Below are 4,416 nucleotides of genomic sequence, written 5' to 3' on the forward strand. Positions count from 1 at the left end.
TAATGGACTATATTTTAATTGCTCCAAGATAATACAGTATGCTAATAAATTTTAAAAATAAATTGGTCAATTTCAAAAATGGTGCGATTAACAGGAAACCTGAACCAGATGAGGATAATGATTTTCAATTAAAGTGGTAATTTTTTAAACCACTGTAAATACATTCGTGCTTCATTAGCTTAAAATATTAATAAATCCATTTATAATGTAATGCAAAGAGTTAAATAAATTAATGAATAGTGTTCTAGTTAAGTTTCTGCTTAATGCGTTCAAATAGAGACAAATTAAGCGAGTGTAGAGACTGAAAAATATTTAGTTCTTCTCATATTATAATAAAATCAAAACTTATGGATTATCAGCATCACAATCTCCTAATTGGTTAGTTCATTTTTACATAACTGGCCAACTTCCTCATGAGCATTTTTCAGAGGACCACTTGAAACTAGTTCGTGTGTTAGGTAGCGACATTTTTCAGACAAGAATTGGTAAATTCCTGCTGAAGTTAACGTTTATTTTCTACTTGGCGTTGTTAGTCGCTCAACTTTACTTCTTCTTTCTGGCAGCGAGCACAGAAAACTTGATCAATCATGCACCGCTCTTCTTGCAAATGTGTTACGTACTATTTGTCCAGAAACGACACAACTCATTTCTAAAGTTTCATTTTAAGATCGAATTCGCAATCACCATTCTTTTGTCTAGAAATCGGATGGTAGAACAAGTAATGGAAGTCATCGATTTGTGGGAGATCGATTCCGCCGGTGAAGAAACCAAACAGAGAATCACAAGAGAATCCAGACGAATAAATATGTTTGTGGTAACCAACACCATCCTGGGTGTGACGTGGGCTACCACTCATCTTCTCTCCCATAATCCCACAGAGACGGTTTTTGTGCGATATGTTTTTCACTTACTGTTCCCTATTCAGGCCAGGTTTCTTATCGTTTTCTTTAACTTGATGTTTTATTTGGCGGTTCTCACGATGGTAGCACATGCATATCAAACGATTTATACGACGCAGCATGTGAAATTTCAGATATACATGTATAAAACATTAATCCAAAAAATGACAGATCGTACAGATTTGGAAGAAAATTTAATTTATGATGGAGATTATCAAGAGTTGACAGAGTCAAGTCTGAAATTTCTCATCAACAGACATTGTGACTTTATCCGGTAATGACATTTTTTTAATCTCAATTCGTAATCTTAATACAGGGTGATTCTGAAATAAGTTTGGAAAAAACCGGTAATTGGTGATGATGAGAAGATGTCATAGACAAAAAAAAATCTTATAAAAGTTTTTTCGTTTTCGAGATACAAATGATTGAAAATTTGGTCAGAATTGCTAGTACGCTGCTGAGTTAACAGTGATTACCTGATTATCTTAGTAGTTTAGCGACAATAATAATCAAAGGTAAAATGTGCCCGTTAATCACAAACGTAACATTACTCCTCTGGATCAATTCCATAGAAACATTTACATAGCAGTATGCTTGCACCTACAAATTTATTGTGGAATTGATGTAACAGTGGTTGCTAATGAAGTGAACAAATTCGGACAAATTGTTTCTATTCATAGGCGTTGAAAATACAAGGATATAGGGTAGTTTCTATTCTTTAGATTTCACCTCCAAAAATCATTTACGCAGAATTAATTTGTGTCACGGATACTCCACATTTTATTCCAAACTTATTTCAGAATCACCCTGTATACATATATTTGGAATTTATTTTTCTTCTAATTTCTCTTCATCTGAAAACTCTTTATTTCTTGTTGTTAGTGTTGTAACAAGTTTTTGATTTTTGAATGTTTTTAGTGGCCTTCCTCACGTTTTCTTAGCTCTTTATCAAATCATTTTTTTATCAAATAACTCTGTTCTGTTACAGATGTAGAGATAATGCGTTGCTCCAAATGAAAAATCTCATAGTGCCATTTACTTTGGGCGCCGTCGTCATCACTACAAGTTTTGCCCTTTCCCTCCTACAAGTAAGAAACTGCTTCTCTAAATGTTCTTTTTCTGCTAACCACGTTAACATTCTTGAAGCCCAAATTCTAAATCAAATCATTTTTGATTACGAAACATGTCAATTTCTTGAGTAGATCTATATTGTAGGATGCGATATCGTGGCGCAGTTGTCTGTTCGGGGTTTGGACCTTGTTGACCATCACAAGTCTGATAACAGCTGGACACACTTTAGAAGACGAGGTAACTCACACTGAAATGTTTTCTTTGATTGAGAATTATTTTTCAGTCCGAGAAAATGCTGGCGAGTTTTTCCATCCCAAAATGGTACACCTGGAATATCAAAAACAGAAAGCTTCTGTTGACAATTTTGACCAACACGACCAGACCGATCAGTTTAAAATTCACTGACAGTTTTACCATAAACTACACTTTACTTGTGTTTGTGAGTATAACTCTTGGTGAGGATATCATCGATCCGATATTTGTTTCAATTTTCAGATTGCCAAGGCACTCTACTCAATACTTTCAGTCTTCTTGAGTACAAAAATTAGAAAAGATTGATTCGCTATTAAATCTTTAGTGATAGATGTTTACTGACTTTCCAAATATCTTAAGAGAGAGCCCTTTGCAATAGTGCTATTAATCGTGAGAAGATATAGCAACAGCAATTATCTCTTGTAACAATTTACACTTTTTTAATGTTAACTAAACTAAAATGTAAATTTATAGTTTAAAACCACTCCAGCAAAATTGATAGCAAATAGTTTTAAGCAATTCGCCATGAAAATGTGTAAAACCGTCTTGTTTCTCTTATCCCACTCGTATCGCCAGCATTTTATCAAACTGTCAAAATTGCAACTGCACACTCTGAAATTGAAATTCTTTATAATAAAGTAAACACTGAATATTTCTTTTCAGTTTTTTTCCACTCAATTGTCACATTCCTAATCGTCATGGTTCAGTGGGAAGAAAAAACTCCTGAATCAGACTGACCCAATGTTGACTAACGCTCTGTAAACTTTTTTCCGGTCCTTGCAGTTATTTACTCGACTGAAGGAAATTACAATTAAATATTCATTCCAAGCAAACATATTTGACTGTTGTTGATTACAAAAACATGATCATTCACCGACCTCGTTGTCGTGCGAAGCCTCATTTCTGCCGTTAAACTGGCTACAATGGACATGAAAATTGTAGTGCTCTATTTCAAAACTGGAAAATGGTTGTCACTGACTCCATCTTCCTTCGAAAATACAGTGCCCACTACTTTCCAAAAGCTTTATCCGTTTGTCACATTCACGTTTTACACAGTCGGTGTAATGTACGTTTTATACGAACGCAGTTACATTTACCGAACTCTACCAACAGTGCAGTTGTGTCTAAGAGTTATTATGGACCTTGTGCTCTACAGCCACAATGGTCACTCTTTGATAACCGTCATGGTGTTCAGACGGCGACAGTGGTTCCTACTCGTGAAAAATCTGACCGTTACGTGCACAAAAATCCAGAAACGAAGACACCATCTGTTTATTTTTGTCCTGACGCAAGTCATATTTTGCGCGTCGGGTGTGTTGATCGCTTCAGCTTGGATGGCCATTGCGGGAACGGGAATAAGTTTCCTGAGAATGTTCTTCGTCGAAAACTTCCAGGTTTATTCCCTCTTCTTTTATGTGACCTTCGCTTGTGCCATTTTGACCCTGTTGCTGGAAAGGTACCGCTACCATTGTTACTCATTGCTCGAAAGAAACATCCAGCTTGATGAAGTCAGACGCAATTTATTCCACCTGAAGGAAGCGGTGGTAACCTTCAATGACATTTTTGGATGGACGATCCTTCTGACCACCTTCTTGGTCGGTGCAAGGAGTCTCATGCATCTAGATGTCATCATCAAAAATACCTATCATAATTATGAGAGCAACAACAACATTTGGAACACTCTACACTTCGTATCAAATATGATTATGGTGTTGATATTTTGGGTGAGTTCCTTACTTAAAAACTTTCAATCTTATTTAGCCACGAGTTTCAGATTGGACTCTTGACGATTATTTTTCTATGTGACACGATACAGAAGGAATTTGACAAAATTCTGACACTGACGTACAAATCAGACACGTCGGCTTGCATCAGCGACTGTGACATTCAAGAGTTTAGAGATGCGATTCAAGATTACCGTCCACAATTTACAGCCGCTCGGTTTTTCTGCATCGACAGGAACACGATATGCAGTGTCTTAAATTGTCTCACCACATTTTTCATTGTAATAATTCAATTTAAATGAACTAGAAAGAACCCTTTTGAAATTCGAACGCTGCACTTCCAGATCTCACCAGAAGTGTGAAATTGAAATGCAATCTCTGCACGAGCAATTTCAGTGCACATTTTTGTTAATCAATACGTTCCAACAAATACCAATTTCGTTCAGGCTAAAGCAAACATGCTCGATAGT

The 4,416-nt window shown here is 36.0% G+C and overlaps 1 protein-coding gene across 1 annotated transcript; it reads left to right on the forward strand.

Annotated features, from left to right (window-relative positions):
• Nucleotides 1-710: 710 nt before the first annotated feature.
• Nucleotides 711-3,224, forward strand: LOC138127491 (uncharacterized). The gene is made up of 5 exons (XM_069043538.1): nt 711-1,173; nt 1,888-1,987; nt 2,115-2,207; nt 2,254-2,409; nt 2,466-3,224. Exons 1-5 carry the CDS (start codon nt 722-724, stop codon nt 2,526-2,528), a joined length of 864 nt encoding a protein of 287 aa, XP_068899639.1. The 5' UTR covers nt 711-721; the 3' UTR covers nt 2,529-3,224.
• The last annotated feature ends 1,192 nt before the right edge of the window (nt 3,225-4,416 follow it).

The sequence above is a fragment of the Tenebrio molitor genome, chromosome 4 (assembly GCF_963966145.1).
Source record: "Tenebrio molitor chromosome 4, icTenMoli1.1, whole genome shotgun sequence".
In the NCBI taxonomy this organism is placed as follows: domain Eukaryota; kingdom Metazoa; phylum Arthropoda; class Insecta; order Coleoptera; family Tenebrionidae; genus Tenebrio; species Tenebrio molitor.